We start from the raw sequence: 20,325 nt of genomic DNA, 5'->3' as shown, positions 1-20,325 counted from the left end.
ACCTGCTGGCAGTGTGGCCACCCCATTGGAAAGAGGCTGTGGTCTAGGACACCATGGCAGGTGGTGCTGCCCCCATCAGGGTCATTCCCCTTTTACCGCTCCAGCAGCAGGAGCAGGGGCATGGCCGGAGTCCAGCTGGCAGGGCTTCTTACATGAGGGGGCAGGGAGGGGGGTTATTCCCTGTCACTGCCCCTGGGGGACCGCAGTGGGGTCTGCTGGCCCCAACCACCTTCGCCAATCACTCCCTGCATGGGGCAAGTGGTGGGATAAGCTCCCTCCTTCCCCCTCCACTAAATGCTGGAGGGAGGGGGAAAATACCCCTGCTCCTTGCCCTGCCACTTTACGGGCCATGCTGGCTGGCCCCTGCCCCTGCCCCTGTCACTGGAGTGGCAAGGGGGCAGCACCCTCTGTCATGGTGTTCTGGAGCATGATCCTCTTCCCAGAGGGTGGCACAGTGCAGGTGAGGATGGGAGTGGGGGTGGGATGGGGAAAGTTGCTGCAGACTGGGTGGGGTGAGTGGTGGTGGCACTGTGGGGGGGGGCGGTTGGGGGACTATGGCCACTGCTCCTAGCTCTGGTGCTGCTGCTTGCCCTGTGCAGTCTATGACAGCTCTGACCCCCCACTCCAGCCTGTAGTGCAGCCCCCATGCCAGGAGGAGGTTCACACTTGCTGGACACCATGACAGGGTGTAGGGAGCCATCAAGGTCCCTGCCCCCTCACTGCTCCAGCAGCAGGGGCAGGGGCACAACCAGAGGCTGGCCGGCAAGGCCTCTAGGTGTGGGGTCAGGGAGGGGGGTTATTCCCTGTTTCCTCTGGCATCTGGCAGACGGGGCAAGAAGGGGACTTATGCTGCTGCTCGTCCCACGTAGGGAGCAATTGGTGACAGTGGTGGTTGGGGCTGGCAGACCCTGCTGGTGTCTCCTGGGGGCAGAGGGGGCAGAGAATAACCCCTCTCCCTGCCCCTTCTGCCTCAGGGGCTATGCACGCCATAATCTGGCCATGCCCAGCCTCACAGCTGCACCAGCAAGGGGCAGCGCCCAGCAGACCCTGGCTTGGCTCCATGCTGGTGGGACAGGGAGGTGGGAATTAAACCCCTTTCCCTTGTCAGTTCACTCCAGTCTACTGCTGGATGTGTCTGTATTTCCGGAGCTAGCAGTGAATGTCTATTCACTTGCAAAGTGGTTCATTCTAGGCAGGTTAAATTAACCTGCAAAGATTGAATCAGTTCAGGCTCTGGCTTTTTGAATGTCTGTCCCTAGCCTGGGAGATGCCAGTGTAAAAAAACAAAAAAAAGCCATGGCAGAAAAAAGTGGGGTGACGCATGTGGTAGCAGTGTACGTTGCCTGATTCTGGAGACTGGCCGGCTAGAGCCACAATCTAGCTGCTGGCCAGGCTCTGCGTGCCTGGAGCCTAGTCACTGGATTGCTGCTGCTGGAGCCCTGGGAGGTCCCCAGGTAAGTCTGCTGGGGCCAGGTACTGGCCCCAGCCTCCTGTACCCCATCCAGGCCAACTTTCCATGTGCCAGAGTGCATGTGCATGGGCATTCCCCAGGGACAAGTAGCAGTGGCACAGCTATGTGCTGCTGCTCTTTGTCCCCAGCCCTGCCAGTGCCCCTTACTCCCTAACTGCAGCCCCCTGGTGCTGCCAGTGCTCCACAGTTCCCCACTCCCCTGGTGTCCTTCACTTCCAAGCCACAGCCCCCACAGCCCTGCTGGCGTCCCTCACTCCTGAACTGCAGCCCCCTGCTCCCCACCCCCCAGCCCTACTGGAGGAGCCCCAACTCTCCTCATCCTGACCGGGCCAGAGTGCAATGGCTTCAATTCATGCAGGTGGTGGCGGAGTCTGTCTGGCCTCAGCGTGGGCTGGAGGGAAGAGGAGGGAGGCTTGTGGCACCCCCGACCCTGGGATGGGTCTGCCAAACAGTGCCAGGTAGCCTGGCCACAGCATCCCTCCCCCCTGTATCTTGCCCCCCGCCCCTCACTCCAGGCAGCATCTCCTGGCTGCTCAGGCCTTGTGAGCATAGGCACCAGTCCCTGTGCTACCAGCCAGGCCACAGATTTTTCCACTGCCCCCCACCCCTTTCCCCTGCTGGAGGGGCACGCAAACTCTGCCCCTTTCCCTGTCGCAGCCCCCGGCCCTGTTCTCCCTGCCCTGACCAAATGTCTGGGATTTTGCTTGGATCCACTGGTGGGGGCAGGGGGAGGGTGATGGGAGGCAGCAGGGAGCACCACATGGGTCTGCACATGTCTCCACAGCTGCAGGCAGGTACATCTGTGCTCTCTGCTGCCTCTGATCACCCTCCCCCTGCTCCCAGCAGTGAAGCAAAGCAAAATCCTGGACATTTGGTCAGATTTAAAAAAACCCACCCAGATAGAGTTCAGAGGGCTCAGAAAGAGGACATGTCCATGAGAACCCAGATATTAGGTTAGATATAGGTAACCCTAGGTATTCAGCTGCTGTGCTAGTGATTCAAATTCAGAGGAAGCAGAAATTTAACATGATGTATTCCTAGGTGTATTGTACCTCATACATTATTAACAGTAATCAGATTATTAACTTCCAGGCAACCAACCAACTATCAGCAATAACTACAGTGAGGGTTTTTTCCTTATACATATGAAAAAATTGTATGAATACTTTTTTAATTAACAGTTTTCAATTTGAAAACATTCAACATTCTGAGGAAGTGTGAAAAAATTTGGAAATGTGAGATGACTTGGGGGAGGCAGGTAGGAAGCAAAATGTGTGGGTGGAAGAGAAGCATGGCAAAAATGATAGCAAGAGGAAATCTTTTTAAGCCCTTCTGTAACGGTACACAGTCACCAGGGCTGGAGCTGCAGCCCATAGATTGAAGTGTGCCGTAGCACAAATGTTGCAAGGCATTCCAGACACAGGCACTTCAACTCCTGAAAGTATGCAAACATGCTGGAAGAGAGGCCAATGCACCACACTATTGTGTGTGTGTTTTATGAGGAAGGCAGAGCAGAGCGGCACCTTAGAGACAAACTTGTCCATTCATAGCATATAATGAAGTAGGAAGTCACTGACAAAAGCTTATGCCTCACTAAACCAGTTTGTCTCTAAGGTGCCACCCTGCCCTGCCCTCTGCTTGATTTTAGCCTTACACAGCTAGCTACCTCTCCCTAATGTTTCTTATGACATTTTTAAGTGTATAATGTAAAAAGCAACAGCAATCCCATTTTTCAAAGGCTCCTTTGATGGGAGCTTCAAGTCTTGCACTTAGATGGCTGGACAGACAGCCATGAATTGCCTGGTAAAGTATGAAAGTGCTGCTGGAGCATCCAAAAACAGGCTATGGAGGAATATCTTTTTAAGACTTCTGAGTTAAAAATTGGGTCCTGCCTGTCTTTATATAACAGAAGCTCCTATTTGCCTATTGTATAGGCATTCAGTGAGAAGTACCTACTTTTTTTTGACAAGCACATCTGAAACGATTTCAGATTTATCCTGTTGCACCAGAAAGAAAGGATTATGCTAATGGCAGGAAGTGGACTAGAACAATTCCTTTTAAAGCTGAAATATACACTTGAATGCATTCCTCTGACTATATTAGTTTTAAGGATAAATAGGGGGCAAGTTCCAATAATACGAGCTTTGCTTCAATACTGCAAAGTTAATTCGGTAGCTGGATTTTTTTAATTATCTTGTTTAGTGGGAATTGCATTAACCTTGGTGTTTTGCGGTATCCCTATAATCAAGAGATAGTAGTAATGGAAGAGAATGCTAAGACAGGATAAAGGTCTCCTGCTGCAGTGTAAATATCAAGGTAAAGACCAGGATTTTATTGAAAACCGAAAACTGAAGCAATTACATTTTCAGGAGCAATGAATTTAGATTTTTTTCGTGTTGTTCATGAATGTCAGAGTGAGTTTAAGCTAGGCCTGGCATAGGTATCTTTAGTTATATTTACCATTATGCCTTCTTCTTCATCTGTGACGCATTATTATTGTTACCTTACAGCCTGAAAGAGAACTCCTACTGTGTTGCACAGGGTACAAATTTTTAGACCTGTGGGAGTCTCTTGGGGCAGAACTGGTTTGAGGGCCAGGGGTTGAGCATTTCTGCCATAGAGAAAATCATTTGGGATTTAACTGGATCAAGGTATCTAACCCTTTCTGGAGGGGAAAAAATATTTTTCTATGAAATGTTTATTGTTTCTCTAATGCCATGTAACTGAAGAAAATAATGAATCTATGGCATAATTTAAGACTGATTTAATTTTCTGCCAGCAACCTCCTTCCTCCATTCCAAGCTTCTGATAATTGGTCGCTACTAAATTGCTAATATTTGCATTCTGCATGGACTGGGGAATTAACTAGTTTACTGCATACAGAAACACCATTATAGAAGTTTTCTGCCTCATTCTGCTACACTGCAGGGCTTTTTCTATAAAAGGCCTGTGCTTTACTTTGTACTCTGACTCCAAGCACACACAAACTGCTATGAAAAGTAGCCAAAGGTGAGTAAAGATTTTTAAGCAAAGAGAAAACAAACAGAAAGATGAGGTACGTGGGGAAGAAAAGAGGCAAGCATAGAGACAGCCTGTTCACTCCTAATTGGAAAGGTAGATAAGGAGGGAAAGAGGAAAGAAATGTTTGTGGAGGTTTCTAGAAAAGGTAAAATTCCAGGCCCAATTAGCTGACCTGTCTTGAGTACTTTTTCATTGTCTCTGTTTGCTCTGGAGAGCAAATCTTTAGATTTTCATTATTTCTTTTTTGTTATTGGGTTCAGAGTTAAATTAAAAACCAAACCCCTGTTCCACCCATATTTGATACAAGGGCCTCTCTTTTGTATTTATTTGCAAATTCATTTTAAGTACCCTTTTTAGCTTGAATACTCTAATTTTCCCTTGGCAGACTTTATGTTGTGCCAGCTGCAGAAAACTGAAAGCTGACTTCATGAATTATCCCAGGACTCCAGCTTTCTGGATTCATTCATTCCATAAAATGTAAAGCCAGAAATGACTATTATGATAATCTAATCTGACCTTCTGTATCACATAGTCTGCTGAATTTCAAGTAGCTATTTCTGTATCTCTTGATTGAGCCAGAGCATGCATTTTAGAAAAGACATCTACATTTGATTTATAGACTTAAGTTGACAGAGTATCCACCCCACATTTAGGCAAACAGTTGCAACTGTTAAGTAAGTACCCTCACTTTTACCACTTTGCCTCAAGTCTCAGTTTGTCTAGCTTCATCATCCTCTTGCTGGATTTTGTTTAGTGCTATGATTGTCTTTGAGCTATTGTTTGTGAAAGGTAGATTGGATTGTAGAGAGGAGGTGCCTTCTGGCGGTGACCTCCCATACCAATATGTGCAAAAACACCTGGAAGGGGTAACGATAATGAAAAATCTGTGCAGCTTTGGAAGGAGTGCTTTATGTCCTTAAGGCTAGTAGCTGTGTAAAAGGGCAGGGGGCATGATCGCATAATCATGTGGGCTAGGGACAGACATTACACATAAACTGGTTTAAGTGATAAGAAACCGGTTTAAACCTGGAACAGAACAGACATTCAGTGCACATAAACCAGTTTCAAAATGGCTGAAACCAGTTTGAGATAAACGTGGTTAAATATAGTATCAGACTTAACTGATTGGGCTCAAACTGGTTTTTGCAATGTCTGTCCCAGACCCCTTCCTGGTTTAATTGAAACCAGACTCCCCCAGCATCCTAGCATGCTCTCTGGGGGGGCTCTGGTCTGCTCCAGAGCTGGGCTAGCCCTGCTCCTCTGCTCTCTAGCCAGAGCAGGGACAGGACATGGCGCGACACTAGCCAGAATGGCCCTGTTAAGGCAAAGTGGGCAGGGAGGGGGTTAATTCTTCCCTCCTTCCCCTCCTCCCCCACCACAGCCAAGGTTTGCCTGTCAGTCAGTGGCCCCTGGGACTGGCAGACCCTGGCTGCAGGGCAGAAGGGACCAGAAGGGGTGGAGGGAGGAATTAACTGTTCTCCCTGCCCCCTTCACCTTAATGGGGCCATGCTGGGATGGGGAGGGGGGCTCTGTTCTGTGCTGGGGGGGACTCTTCCCCTTCCTCCTCCTCCAGGGTGGGGAGGGGGCACTGGAGGGGGACTCCTCCTCCTCCTCCCCCTCTCTCCCTGCTGCTGCAGGCCTGGGGGCATGGGGTGGGGGGGGCACTGTATGCAAGACTGCCCAGCCCTGGAGAGGGACTCTTCCTCCACTCTTCACCTCCTGTGTCTGCAGCTCAGTTATAGCTGCTCCCTGCACCCTTGCTGGGCAGTGCTGCACAGAGCCCCCTGCCTCACTCTGTGGGCTGGGGCCAGGCCAGGCAGCCTCACATAGAGCCCTTACCCTGTCTTCCTCCTGCTCCTCCCCCACCCTGTGGGGCTGGGCAGCCTTGTGTGCCAGGACTGCTCCCAGCTGTCAGGGAGCAGCTAGGGTGGGCAGAGCTCTCCTCTCTTCCTCGACCCCCACCCACCCACAGCAGATGCTCCCTCTTTCCCCACCCTCCAAATGCTGCAGGCTGAGGTGGGGGTTTAAATCCTTCCTCAGTCTTATTCAGGCCTACCAGCACCTGGCAATGCCCCCCCTCCCAGCTCAACTTCCCTGTTGAAAGGGAAGGGCTGCTCTAGTGCCCCTGGGCTTCTGGCCTGAGCCGCTGAAGACATGTGCTCAATGTCTATCCACTTGCAAACTGGTTCACTCTCTGCAGGTTAGACTAATATGCAAAGATTGAATCAATTCAGGCTTGAGCTTTTTTGAATGTCTGTCCCTAGCCGTGGAGTGCAAGGTATGTATTGAACCTTGGTCTTCTTTCCACCTCACACTGGAGTTTGTGTAAATAATGCCTCTGCACTGCTTCTCATTCCCCTTTCACCAGGCATCATTGTTGGCTCTGTGGCCCTATTGCTACTGGTTGGTTGTCTGTGGATGCACACCAACTTCTGATGCCCCTGAAGGGGACTGGAACTTGTGATCTGAAAATTAGGGCAGCTAAAGGAAGGAAAGTTAATTTCATGATAAAATCTCCTGCTTTGGCAGGGAAATCTGCTATATAGAGTGAGTGGTTCTCTGTTTCTCTGCCTACTTCAGCTGGGCCAGTAATTCTGAATTCCCCAAATAAGTGCCCCATCCATCTCTAGGACAGGAAGAGAGAAATATTCTGCAGGTTCCATTTTTCTTCTGTCTTGACATTTAGATCCTTAACTGTGAGACTACTGAAGTTTTGCTGATTTCTGTGCCATGCAATGGAGCAAAGCTCAGGTGCATTTGTCTCTATGAAACAATCAACTGTATTAAAAATTGCCTTTTTGCCAATGAATAGAGCAATACTAATAATAACCTTGGAGGAGGCAATGTGTTCCAGCCCCATCACCAGATGGGGAGTCCTGCTGCGGTGTTAGCAGATGGAGAGGCAAATCAGGGAAACTGGCTACTCCATATAACAGAAGAAGCATTGTTCATGCTGTGCTCCCTGGGTGGGACCCTCTCCTTCAGCATTACTAATAACAGGATTAAAAAAGACACATTGCTTTTACCATATAACTGACAGCATCAGTGTTAGAAAATATGATCATTGCTCTGAATTCTTTGTGATGTTAAGCATTAGGGACCAGTGCGATTAAATTTCATCCAAATACAAGGCCATTAAGAGGGTTTAATTACATATGATTTCTCTACTGTAATCCAAAGACTAGTAGAATTGTGCCTCCCTTTAGTGTCTAATTTTCATGCTAATACGCTGATTAATGACAGTCATAATGTATAATTGAGCCTAGGGTTTTTGAAGTCTATACTTCTGGGGTGTTACTTAAATATTCCAAGACCAATGGATGTATATTGTTTGATGTTAGAGATCTGGTTCAATTTTCCATACCATTAAGAAACTGAAATGATGAAGAGCACTTTCTATTTACTTACCAAGAGATGAAAATATAGCACACGTACAACATAAAAATAACAGACTAATAATGACGCACTGTGAGGAAAATTCTGTATATGGAAAGACAAGTCTATTAATATCCAAAGAGGGTTTCACTGCAAGTGCGAGATTAAGCAAAAGAAATCTTTCATGAAGAGAGGGTGGTATTAGGTGAAGATTATTAGGAGAGATGAGAAAGAGGAGGGAAAGAAAGGGAGGAAAGAACATGATAAGGCAGGCATGAAGGGATAAGAATTATGATAAAGAAACGGAGAATCAAAAGCACAAATAAGGAATCATTGGAATGTATGCATCGCTGTAGGCTTTTTCACATGAATTTAACAATTTATTAATGAACGCAGTTCTAACAGTGCAGTCTAATTGCAAACTGGTGTGGAATCAATTAATACTTCATTTTTTAAATGACAATTCTCATCAATTAGTTATATTCCATGTTTATAAAAACTATGCTGGAAGGACATGATCTATGATGATTATATTTGATAACTGCTATAGATGGGTAAAAGAGCATGTTATTGACTGAGGATCTGGTACATTAAAATAATTCAACTAGCAAGTTATAGGTGGAGACCATCATTCAAAATGAATGTATTTGTAGGGGGAAGGACCCCAGTGTCTGCAACTGTGGCCAGTTCTTGGATTAATGACATAATTAGGTTTCCAACGGGAAGAAATGCACACTTTGATCTGTAAAATAATTTGGCCTCTATGGTTTAGATATCCCAGTAAAATATTTGTACAGTATCAGGTTTCTTAATTGCTGTTATTTCATCCCATTGCTGTCCCTTTGTTTAACCACTTTTCTAAATGGATTAAAAATAAGGGCAAGATCTGATTAATATTAATCAGCATAGCTCCATTGACTCTAAAGGGCCTGATTCTCCTCATACTTACATTTTTGCCATTGACTTTGATAATTATTCCTGATGTAGACTGAAGTGGAGTTGGAGCCCTTTTTCTTCTCTAGGAAACAGCTTACAAACTGCTGCAAGCACTTTCAGGCTGTATCACAGGTCCATCTATTTCTATGTTTATTTTTGCCCATATTCTGCAAAATTCTGCAAGATGTGGTCTCTATAGCAAATGATAACATTCAGGATACTCAGAGACAGATGGACTTGCTTTACTTTCACAAATTTCATGCAAGAGCCTTTGTGGGGTGCAGTTATTTTGCACATCTCTAGTGAAATATGGGCTTGATGCCAATTTAATTGCCCCAGACAGGATGGATCAGTTGGTATTATACAGCTGACATAGAGGTCTTTAGCTCTCCTTCAGTGCTACAGGGAAAGGAGAGCATGACGGTAGGGAATGAATAGGGGCTGCCTGTCTGCTTTATGCCAATCTTTCATTGATTTTTTTGGACTCCTGTGACCACTGCAGTCTGGCAGAAGCTTGTATCACTCTCAGATCACTCTACTGTAGCATAAAGGTTGGTCATACATGGAACGGCGCTAAGGGCTGAGTCCAGCACAGATGAATTTTAGATCAGCTTTGAAGGCTGCCCCTGACTTGTGCTTGCTTGCTTTCTTCAGTTAAGAATCATGTTTTAACTTGGGGAAAAATGCTTTATAGCAAATACAGCTTAAGCATATACACTAATGAAACCCGTTCCTAAAGATGATTTATAGGTGTGCAAGTAAGGACTTCTTTGCCCCCTCAATCAGGGTAAAATCCACATAGCTGGAATATAGTTGTTTCTGCTTCCTATATATACCCTGGGTGCATCCACACATGGCTATACAGTGCTGTTGTTACTGCGCCGTCATTTAGTACTTCCAAGAGGAAGTACTAAATGATGGTGCAGTAACAGCCTGTACTGTGTCGTGCTGGCCATGCATGGTTATTTTTAGCTGCTATGTCACTGTAGCAACACACTGTAATGAGGGAGCACATTGCTATAGTGACATAGCTGTGGTGTCACAGTTTTTACCTGTCGATGCTACATCATTGGAGATGCGCCCCCGAGTCTGCCTTTATCTCGTTTGTTGCTAGAAGGTCTAATACCATTTTAGAAAGTACATGACAAACATCTACATGACTCTGAAATGCTGATTAAGGTTATAAAGGAGAAGGAGAAGATTGTTATTCTATATAGAAGCTTACATAGACTACCCTTGAAATAAAGAACATGAATTTAAACTTCTGTAAGAGTTCCTGTTCACAGATACCTTATTAAGTAGCCCTGGCTATTAGAACTGGTCAAATTTGTTCATTTTGCCTAAAAATGTAAAAATTAAAGTTTTTCATTCGACTTATTTTTATTCCATGTCCCATATTCATTGAAAAAATCTTGCAAGGAGTCTACTGTGAGTCACAGATATCAATGGAAATGAGTTCAAAGGGGAAGACATAACTACTGATTTCTTTTAAAGAGAAAAATATACCTTTCTCCTCTCCTCTGCAGCTTCCAGCTTTTTCTGGATCTCCTCACGAGACAGTTCTTTCTTCTTTGGAGAAGCTAAAGTTCGAGGTGCTTCTGAGACAGGAGATGGTGGCTTTAAGATCAGTTCAAAGGCCTGGCCAGAGGCACGTTTGTTGATCTGTTTAACTTCCATATCTGTGAAGTAAATTTAACAATGCTAAACCCAACCTTGTGTTCATGAATGGAGAGACAATATCTATAGTTGTCTAGGAACCAGCAGTATATAGGGGAATTAGCAGAATTGCATTTGGTAGCTCCAGCAAAATGGCTGACTAGAGACTGAAAATTGTTCTAGCAAGAGATACCTTCCCTTTCATTTTGGCATAAGTTGATTCTTTTCCTCTGGGAACCTGGAAGAGTATCCTGTGATGCAGAGAGACATTAACATGTCCTATGTAGTAGGACTGTGCAAAGCTTTGGTTGCTGATTCGATTCGGCAGACATTCAGCTTGATTCAATAGCCAAATCTCTGAATCTGAATCAAATCAGGAGACCCTTTAACCTCTTCGAATCGAATCCGAACCCCTCCCCCCGGACCCCAGCTAAGGCTGCTGGGGCCAGCCCAGGTGCTGGTCCCAGCCTTCCCTACCCCACCCAGGGCAACCTGCCACATGCCAGAGCGCGCATGCATGGGGGTTCCCCAGGGACAAGGAGCAGTGGCAGATATTGTGCTGCTGCCCTTTGTCCCTGGGGAAATGCACGTTCCCACTCATGGGGACATGCCCCACTTGTCAGGTCATCAGAGAAGCTTACCTTGCAGCTGAAACTTCTCCTGTCCCAGTTCCATGGATAAAGAAAGTACATCTATTTCCAGTAATGTCCCCTTAAATTCATTTTTAAAATGCTTTCCCCCATGTTTTGTTTAATTTTCTTGGGGTCAGGAGCTCTACAGACCTCATGGGTAGAGTGCTGGTCTGTTTTTTGGGGTTTTTTTTCAGTTGCTATTGAGACCCTTTTCTCTGTAATCCAGAAATGCAACTCCCCCCAAAATCTGTCCAATTGCTTGCCATCCTACTGCCTGCCTGCTGGCTCACAGACAAAACACCTTGTTTGTATTTATTTAAAAACACAGAGCCTGTGCACTCTGAGCCTCCTATAGGAAACTCCAAATACACTATTTTTTAAGAATTCTCTCATTATTTATCACTAAGAAAAACACATTTTATTTTTTTTCCCTGAGAATTGCATAAGCCATGAATATTTGAAGTTCTCAGGTGGGAAGGACTTCTTGAGGCACTAAGAACAGTATAACTAATTATAAAATAGCTAGCTTTGAGATTTTAATACATTGTTCTTGGGACAAAACTTTCCCCATAGTGAATGATAGGCAATCAATACAGGCTAACAGTCAGAGACAGCAAGTGAATTGTTAAATAAGTATTGAGTAAATGACATGAGAAACTGTTGGAGTGAAATAAGTCATCTCCCAGCACTGACAAATTATCTAATAAGTAAGATGATTTCCTGTGAATGTTACTCACCATCATATTTATAGATATTTATGTTGCGAGGTTCAGGATAAAAACAAGAGCAGATCAGAGACAGCATGGACAGCTCCTTCATCTTTTCCTTGTAGGCTGAAAGAAGAAATTGTGTTAGCATACCTCAGTTTCCTTATTGTGAGTTTTTAATTTAGGGGATAATTACAGTTGTTGGTACACCTGCTTAGCCAAATGCCTGGCAGAACATCTGAATGCCAAACTGAAAGATTTCTCTCAAATGTATGCCAATTTTATCTATTTAACCATAGATACATGTCCGACACCTAGTATTCCAGAGACTGTTTTTGACCCCATGCCTCGTATTGTATACCATATAGTTTCAGTTTCACATCTGCTACTCTGGTTGTTTCTGGCTTATATAAGATGAGTCTACTTGCTCCAAAATATATTTAATATTAGGGTTGCGTTGTTGTGCAGTTAGATGCAAACAAAGCTCCTCTGATACCTTCAAATGCAACTCTGCAATCAAGATCTCTGAAATCCTGCTCATATGTTGCATCATACAAACAGATGCTAAAGATACAAATAAATATGTTTCCCAGATCAAAAAAAATAAAAACAGATATGGATAAATGATATGGTTCTCAGTAAAATTTCTTTATGCATGTTAGTTCCTGAAGCCAAAAAAGCAGTTTTCTACTCTTCAGAAAAAAACAGCCAAGATTATTGGGGCAGAATGAGACACGCACTTTAATCTAGTGTTAGGCCATTAAGGAGTTTAATAACACTTTTAATATATAAAATGGGCCAATAGGCTTGTTTATAGTCACCAGGCAGGTCAGTAGCAGAAGCAGGAAAGAACCCTTATCTTCTAACTCTTAGCTCAGTGTCCTATTTGACTAAGCTGTAGGAACATACATTGTAAGAGTTGCAAATTTTCAAATTCTCTATACTGATTTGTATCTTCAGAGAGTTCATCATGCAAACATCCTTCAAGTTCACCTTCATAAACAAAAGTGTCTCTCAGCATGAGAAATTACCTAAATTATACATGCAGATACAGGGTAAGTTAGCATATATCCACATATGCTCTAAAATATAAATAGTGCTGAAATTCTTATAATAAACATATTGGGACAAATTTAGCTCTGATGTTGCTGCATTAAATCAATACAGCTATGCCAGGGATGAATTTGACTTACTGTTTTAAAATAGTAGATGTATACGAAACTGCCACTCAGTTTGCTTACTCCTTCTGATCTTTTTTTTCTACAAGGAGCCAAGCATTTTCTATCAGAGTCTGACTGCTTTCAGTTCCTAATGACCCTCAGGGCAGTAATGACCCTCAGGGCCATGATTGATTCAACAAGTTTCCAGGTTTGGACATCAAATCAGCGTGAGGTAGACTGCTGCTTAGGGTCAACAAACAGCTTTTGATTGTGTGATGCCAAATAACTCACCCAATGTGTATGCATCTGACTGTATGCCTCGTGTTAACTCTTATTGGGCACGTGTACGCATGTGCTTTACTGTGCAGTAGACTAATTTACTGGACAGTAAATCATCACTGTCTACACATGCACCACAATTAGGCTGCAGTATATTAATTGACTCTGGTGTAGGATAGTCCCATCAGACACAGGTACTATCTGATGGTGAAATAAATTACTGCACTTAAATGCACGTGTAGATGGTGATGTTGGGGTTAGTTTACTCTGGCTCAAATTGCACCAGAGTTTACTCAGCTACATTAAATGCATGGGTAGACATGCCCATTAATAACCAAATATTCCAGCACAAGTTTGTACCAAGAAATTTTGCTATTTATGCATTGTGGTTGGCAAGGAAGCTTAGGACTAACAAATTCTTTTAGTTTTTACTTCTGCTTAGAGATGGGGAAAATACTGAATTACATACAAAAAGCTGTGAAAATTAGAATAAAAGTAAATCAATCTCTATCAATATTCAAATACATTAACATCCTGGAAAAAATATCTGTAGTGTAAAATAAAACATTTGATGGACAGTAAATTAATTATCTAACACTGGGAAGACTAACTGGATTTATATCAGTCTTTGGGTACATTTACAAGTGATTGGGTTTTTTTTTTTTGATGGCTAAATTCAATGTAAATAGAATCACTCGTTAGCATACAGTATCATGCATATAATTATTTTACAATTAAAAAGAGCTACGGAAAAGTTGCATATTTTAAATTACAAGATAACATTATTCATTTTGGTTTTAATCCAGTGAAGCACTTAAGCACATGCTTAATTTTAAGCACACGGGCAGTTATATTGATTTCAATGAAACACTCAGAAGCTTCATGTTAAGAACTCTCATTAATAGTTTGCTGGCTAAAAATACCATCCTGTCTTTCTGTAGAAATAAGTAAGCAACTATGCATTCTGTTGCTTGGGTTTTTTCTCCACCTGGTATATGATATTAAGATTTTCTTAAAGCATTTAAAAAAATCAGGAGAGTTGTTAGTTCTTCAAGACTGTTGTCTATAAAACATGGCTTGGGGGAGATAACAAGTTGCTGTGCTTTCATTTCTTTCAGCTGCACAAAAAGCACCTTGATAATGGTTGTCCTATTTCATTCTGGCCACTGACAGAATTAGGATGATATACTGTGCTTTAAAAGCACTAGGCTATTTTTTCTCTAATGTTATAATTTCTATTTGTCCTAGAAAGTCCTTCAATGTCACTTGTAACTTGACTTGTACAATTGTGCCAAGTTCTGGAAGCTTCTACATCACTAGAAGTCAAACATACAAATAATATAATACAGTAAAGGAAAGGCTTCATATCTGTTCTGTCTTACGTAGTCTCTGTTACTGTGGTATTTGAGTGCTTCACAACCTTTTAAATACATTTCATTTCTCAATACCACAGTGAGGTAGGGAACTATTTTTTCCAAATCTTACAGGTAGGGAACTGAGGCCCAGAGGACATGTCTACATGAGATGCTTGATGTGCAGTAGCTTAATAACATTGTGCAGTTTTGTGTCATAGCATGGACAGTGCTAATATGCTAATATACAGTATTTAGTAGGCTACCAGGCAGTAGCCTCACTAAAAAGATGTTCACCAGCACTACTGCATAGTAACTCTAGTTATTGCGCATTTAGTTAGTACTTCATTAATGAACATATAGATGTTTCCAGAGAGACTGCAGCCTTGATCCTCAAAGGTACCTAAGTCCCATTGATTTGGATAGAATTTTATTGTGGAAGGATTTATCTGAAGTGACCCAAATGCCTAATTCTCTAGGCACTGAGATTTCAGTGGGAATTAGGGGCTTAAACACCTAAGGGTTTAATGTGCTCTGGGGGTGGGGTGAGGGGTGCTTGAATTGGGGTGGCTCTCGCTAGAGCTGCTCTAATTAAAACATCTGCAGCATCTCGTGCATTCAGCATCTCATGCTTCAAAATGGCAGCGGGGACTCTTTAACTAAAGCTTGTTCAATGAACTTTAGTTAAAGCACCCCCACCACCATTCTGAAGTGAAAGTACATGAGATGCTGAGCTTGCTGGAGAGTGCTGGCCAGCATGCTCTAGTGGATTTGATTAACTGAGTCTGCTCTGATGAGCTGTAATTATAGTGTGTTGGAGCAGGTGTCCCACAGGTCTACAGGCCCCCTAAGTGACTTGCTCAAGGTCACATGGGAAGTGTGTGACAGCAAGAAACTGAATCCAGATTTCCAGTGTCCCAAGCTAGTATTTTAGCCACTGAACTACTCTTTTTCAAAGGGCAGCTTCATAAGACTGATATGTACAGACAGTGTTTAATTTTGCATAAAAAGCAATCACTCACTTTATTTTTTGGATGAAATGACAGACAGGGAACCCCTTTTTGTTCCTCATTGTATTTAAATCAAGAAAATTTCTATATGTATTTGAGGAGATCAGAACTGTTTTGAAATTAGCCTTTCAGCTTGTGCCTGATATAAAATGTAAAGACTATCGTTTAATTCAGTAGAGTGGAAGGAATAAGTTTAAGTCAATGGTCTTAAAACTAAGAGCCATATGTTCCTAGGTTGATTTAGTCAGGAAGAGACTGAATGCAAATGCTTCAAGTGATGTGTTTCATAGGCTAGCTACGGATGTTACACTTAACACGTGTTAAGTATACAGAAAGCTCTTTAAAGCTGTAACAGAATAGGTGTTCATGGCACATAAAGTACTTTAAAAATGGTGGACCATGCTCTAAGTTAACCTTTAATGGATGTGTTATCAGACTAAAGTGCTTTAGGTTACAGCCCTTTTTCTAACATCTGTGCCACATCCAACACATATTGAGCTAGGCTGCATTCACTGGCATCCCAGGAGCCTCTTGCAGCGGGGTGTGCTTGCCTCAGGCAGAGTTTATCTGCTCTGCCAGCACAGGGCTGGTCATGCCCTCTCAATTGTCACTGACTCAAGTCAGTGACAGCCTTTGTTCCTGGCTAGCTGTGAGCCACAGGCTGACCAGGAGGGGGTCCCTGCAGCTGACCCAGCGCTGCAGCCTGCCTGGAAGGGCTCCTTTCCCGCAGCTGCAGCCAAGTAGTGGCAGTGTGTGTTTCCAGTGCCACATTTTACTGCCCTGGGAACTCTGGTGGGGGGACAAGGGGAAAGGAGCCCCCTTGTCATGGTGGGGCCCAGGCCAGCCCCTAGCAAGACCCCAACTGGAAAGCTTGGGAAGAGCCTGCCCAGGTAGGGGGCTCCTTTTTCACCCTCCCCAACAAAGTTCCTGACACAGGGAACTCATGCAGCCACTGCTGACTGCAGCTGGGGAAAAGGATCCCCCCTGCTGGGTGTCTCCCCCACCCCCGCTTGCTGGCTGGGGTGTCTGGGGGGGCTGGGCTGGGCCATCCTGCAGCAGGGGATTCCTTTCCTCCAGGTGCAGCCAGCAATGGCACCATTAGTTTTCTGTGCCACTTTTCCCGGTGTTGGGAACTCCCATGGGGGTGGGGTGGGTGGGAAAGGAATGTCCCCCTACTGCAAAGGGGCCCAGCCAGGCCCCTAGAAAGACCCAAGCTGGGAAGCTGGAGGGGGAGCACACAGCAGTGGTTTTCCTTTCTCCCCCACCAGAGTTCCTAGTGCAGCAAAAAGCAGCACAGGGAACTTGTGCTGTTGGTGCTCACTGCAGCTTGGGGAAGGGAGCCCTCCCCATTATGGGGCCCCCCCACCCCCAAGCTTGTTGATTCAGGTCTGGGGCGGGGGGTAGCCAGGCCAGGCCAGGTTTGTACAGCAGGGGCAGATCCCTTCAGAAGATGTTTTGAGTTTTGAAGCAGCCATCAGCCAGTAGCAAGGTGGTGGGAGACAGGGGAGAACTAAGGCTGCGCTCCCAGCGGCTCCATGCTCAGCCAGGCGGGGAGTGCAGCCCTGGCTCTCCCTGCCTCCCGTGGCTGGGCTGCGGGAAGCTGTTCCCAGAGGTGCAATTGGGCTGGAGAAGGGAACTAAGCTCAATCGCTCAGTTTCCCTCCCCAGCCCTATGATTGGGCTGGGAAGGCAACTCAGCCCAGTTGAGGTGAGTTTCCCTCCCCAGTGTGATGATCAGGCTGGGGAAATAAAAACAGCCCAGCTGGGCTGAGTTCCCCTCTCCAGTGTGACCATCAGGCTGGGGAAATGAAGTCAGCCCAACTAGGCTGACTTCGTTTCCCCAGCCCAATGGTCATGCTGGGGTTGGGAACTCAGCCGAGCTGGGCTGAGTTCCTTTCCCCAGCCTGATGGTAGCGCTCAGTTCAGCCCCAGTTCCCTTCCCTGCTCGATCCCAGTGCTGGGAAGGGGAACTAAGCGATGGGGTTCAGTTTCCTTCCCCAACTCCCTGGTCCCAGGCTGCATACCTCCCTCATCTGGCAGGCAGATGGGCTCCCACAACCCCAGGGGGACTGGCACAGCCCCTGCAGCCCTCCTGGGGTTGGGCCCCGATCTGCCTGCCAGATGAGAGAGGCTCTTTCAAGCTTCCCCATTATAGCCTATGGGTGAAACATCAAAACAGCCCTGAAACAGCATCACTGTTTTGATGAAATGAAACATCAGTTTTGAACTGAACTGAAATTCAAAACGAAACGCTGTTCCATCAAAACCTCAAAACACAAGTAGAAACAGAACGGTGCCATTTCGCACAGCCCTAATAACTAAGCTCCTTTGTGCTTCATGTTTCATCAGTTTTAATTTTCAAAGAATAGATAGGAATTTAGATATTAATTAATATGTTGCCAGGCAAAATGCTCTTGCAATAATAAGCAGAGGTGGGGAAGGAGAACCGAGCATTTAGTACTGTAAGGTTACTACTACTGCTACTACTCTTAAAAAAGCTTTCAGGGTTTAAAGTATTTTTTTTCATTCTTTTTTCATGAACTTTTTTTTGATGCCATAATTGAGACGTACCTTTATGTTTGTTTCTTTATTCTGACCACAACTAAGGAAACTTTTCCGTGATTGTACACTTTTACAAGTTGCACTCAGGCCTCCATATAGGTTCTCATTTCCTACCATCACATTCTAAATTCAGACTACAGAAGATGATTGATACAACCAACATTTACTTCTTCACATGACTTCTCATTCTGTAAATGCCAGTTGTCCTCTGTGATTCCCCTTAATGACTGTGGTTAGCTATCAGCATCTGGGTGAGGTTTTTTAACTATATGATTTTATTGTTTAAAATCAGGTGTCAACTGAAATGTCCATGCACAATAGCAATGTCTCTCATCGCTGATTCTTTTACAACATGTAAAGAAAATCATGATTGTAGCAAACCATGTTTTCTGGGATCAGTTTTACTGGTTTGCTAAGTATATGGCTCCTTGTGCAGTCATATAGATTGCATATAATTGCATTAACTACTGCAGTAAATAAAGGAAAGCCAATTATGTTAATTTTTAATTACAATAACCTTTGATAAGGAAATGACTAGTAAAGACAGTATTGATTAATGAGGCATATTCTCATTAACAGCATATTCTCAAGCTCCTAGTTTCAGTTACAGTACAGAAAGACTTTAAGGCTAGGTGCAGGTGTTACACTTAATGCACTTCAAATGCACAGAAAGTGTTTACAGTCATAACAATACAGACGTTCATGGTATATAAAGCACTTTAAAAATGGCAGAGTCCACTCAAAGTTAACTCAGGATGGATGTGTACTAACCTAAAGTGGTTTCTGTTACAGTGTTTTATCAAACATCCATGCCAGAGCCCATTGAGGGTTAACTTAGAGTGTGATCACTGCCAGGATAAGTGGCATTGTTCAGGGCTGCATTCTAGTCTTGGGCAGAGCTCATTTACTCCACTCCAGTGCTGGGATGGCCCTGCCACCCTGGCTGTCACTGACCTGAGTCAGAGACAGCCTCTGATCCTAGTACCACAGGCAGCCTGGCAGGGGGAAGAGTGGTGTGGGAAAGCGGGGTTTCTGTCCCTGCAACTGCCCCATCCCTATGGCCTGGTCAGGGAGGGGTGGTGGGGGAAGGAATCCAGGGTCTCTCTCTCTTCGACCAACCCAGGCTGGGATGTGGTATGCCACTGCTTGGTATGGGGGAGGGAAGGGGAGTTGTGGGGCAAAGACTCTGGGGTCTGTGTCCCCACAGCAGCCCCAGCCAGCCCTGGCTTCACCCAGAGCCCTTCCCTTGCAGCAGACTTGGCTGGGCCATGCTACACTACAACTGCTGCAGTGCAACTGCCTAGGGGTAGGAGGTGGGGGGAAGGGACCCCACACCATGTGGACCTAGCTTACTCCCCTGAGTCCCCAGCCAGTAAGTTGTGGGGGAATCTTATGGTGGGTTGTGGGGGGCACTCCGTGATCATCCTTGCATTGCCATGTTCCAGGTGAATTAGGCCATCAGCAGAACTAGGCTCAGGGGGGATCTAGTGACCTGTTACAAACTAGTCAGAGGGGACCAGCAGGCACTGGGGAAGTCCCTGTTCCCCCAAGCACTACCAGGAGTGACCAGGAATAACAGTCACAAACTGGCAGAGGGTAGATTTAGGTTAGAGATCAGAACGTTTGAACCCAGTACTCTTTCCTGCCATGGCAGGGGGTCAGACTAGATGATCTACTCAGTTCCCTTCCGACCCTAGAAACTATGAAACTATGAAACTAGGGATGCCATCCAGGAAATTTGCTCAGTAAGGAAACCCTCTATTGCTGTCTTCAAGATCTGTTCACCTTGGTATAGTTTCATAGTTTCATAGTTTCTAGGGTCGGAAGGGACCTGAGCAGATCATCTAGTCCGACCCCCTGCCATGGCAGGAAAGGGTACTGGAGTCAAACGACCTCAGCAAGGTGTACATCTAACCTACTCTTAAAAACCCCCAGGGTAGGAGCCTGCACCACCTCTCTTGGAAGTTGGTTCCAGACCCTAGCTGCCCTGACTGTGAAATATTGCCTCCTGATGTCCAACCTAAACCTACCCTCTGCCAGCTTGTGACCGTTATTCCTGGTCACTCCTGGCAGTGCTTGGGGGAACAGTGACTCCCCCAATGCCTGCTGATCCCCCCTGACTAGTTTATAACAGGCCACAAGATCCCCCCTCAGCCTTTTCTTTT

General features: G+C 45.0%; 1 protein-coding gene across 1 annotated transcript in view; it reads right to left on the bottom strand.

Annotated features, from left to right (window-relative positions):
- The window catches only part of STMN2 (stathmin 2), a 78,837-nt gene that overhangs the window by 31,221 nt on the left and 27,291 nt on the right, over positions 1-20,325 (bottom strand). The window contains exons 2-3 of the mRNA XM_019527831.1: positions 11,829-11,924; positions 10,310-10,482 (exon numbers count right to left, since the gene is read on the bottom strand). Of these exons, the coding sequence (XP_019383376.1) occupies positions 10,310-10,482; positions 11,829-11,924 (269 nt within the window). The remainder of the gene's footprint in view (positions 1-10,309; positions 10,483-11,828; positions 11,925-20,325) is intronic.

This window comes from Gavialis gangeticus, unplaced genomic scaffold (genome assembly GCF_001723915.1).
Source record: "Gavialis gangeticus isolate Ggan-Ray unplaced genomic scaffold, GavGan_comp1, whole genome shotgun sequence".
NCBI lineage: Eukaryota > Metazoa > Chordata > Crocodylia > Gavialidae > Gavialis > Gavialis gangeticus.
The sequence above is the reverse complement of the archived record's forward strand: the minus strand, read 5'-3'. Positions and strand labels throughout refer to the sequence as shown.